The sequence below is a fragment of the Colobus angolensis genome, unplaced genomic scaffold (assembly GCF_000951035.1).
Source record: "Colobus angolensis palliatus isolate OR3802 unplaced genomic scaffold, Cang.pa_1.0 Scaffold148, whole genome shotgun sequence".
NCBI lineage: Eukaryota > Metazoa > Chordata > Mammalia > Primates > Cercopithecidae > Colobus > Colobus angolensis.
This window is the reverse complement of record NW_012114577.1, coordinates 2,639,386-2,639,773: the sequence shown is the minus strand read 5'-3', so window position 1 is coordinate 2,639,773 and position 388 is coordinate 2,639,386. Positions and strand designations below refer to the sequence as shown.

The 388-nt window shown below is 51.0% G+C and overlaps 1 protein-coding gene across 1 annotated transcript in view; it reads left to right on the top strand.

Moving 5' to 3' along the window:
* Positions 1-228: 228 nt before the first annotated feature.
* The window catches only part of IRF2BP2 (interferon regulatory factor 2 binding protein 2), a 6,251-nt gene continuing 6,091 nt past the window's right edge, over positions 229-388 (top strand). Inside the window, exon 1 of the mRNA XM_011935754.1 lies at positions 229-299. Coding sequence (XP_011791144.1) covers positions 229-299 — 71 coding nt within the window. The remainder of the gene's footprint in view (positions 300-388) is intronic.

Sequence of the window (388 nt, the reverse complement as noted above, 5' to 3'; positions counted from 1 at the left end):
AGACTCTCCCTAGTTAGTAAAAGGGGCAGGCGGCGGGTATGTCCTTCCCAAGACAAATGCAAATGTAAAGCACCAGTGACGGATTTCATGCTCTTGTGTCCGACATTGAGCTTTCAAGTATAACTCCTAAAAAACCAGAACTGTGAACCACGCTAGACCTAAAATCCCCATTCTCAGGAGACTGACGGAAACCAAGTGACAAAGTGGCCTTGCATAAAAGAAAAAGAAATGGCTTTTAGCACGATTTGGTCCAGAGGCACACTAGGGGAAAACATCCTGAGGGTGATCGAGACAGCCGGGTGGGGCGTGAAGTGAGAGAAAGTGGAGGAAAAGCACACGACCACTTTGCGCCGTGTTCCGAGGGGACACCGGCGCTGCGCTGCCGCGC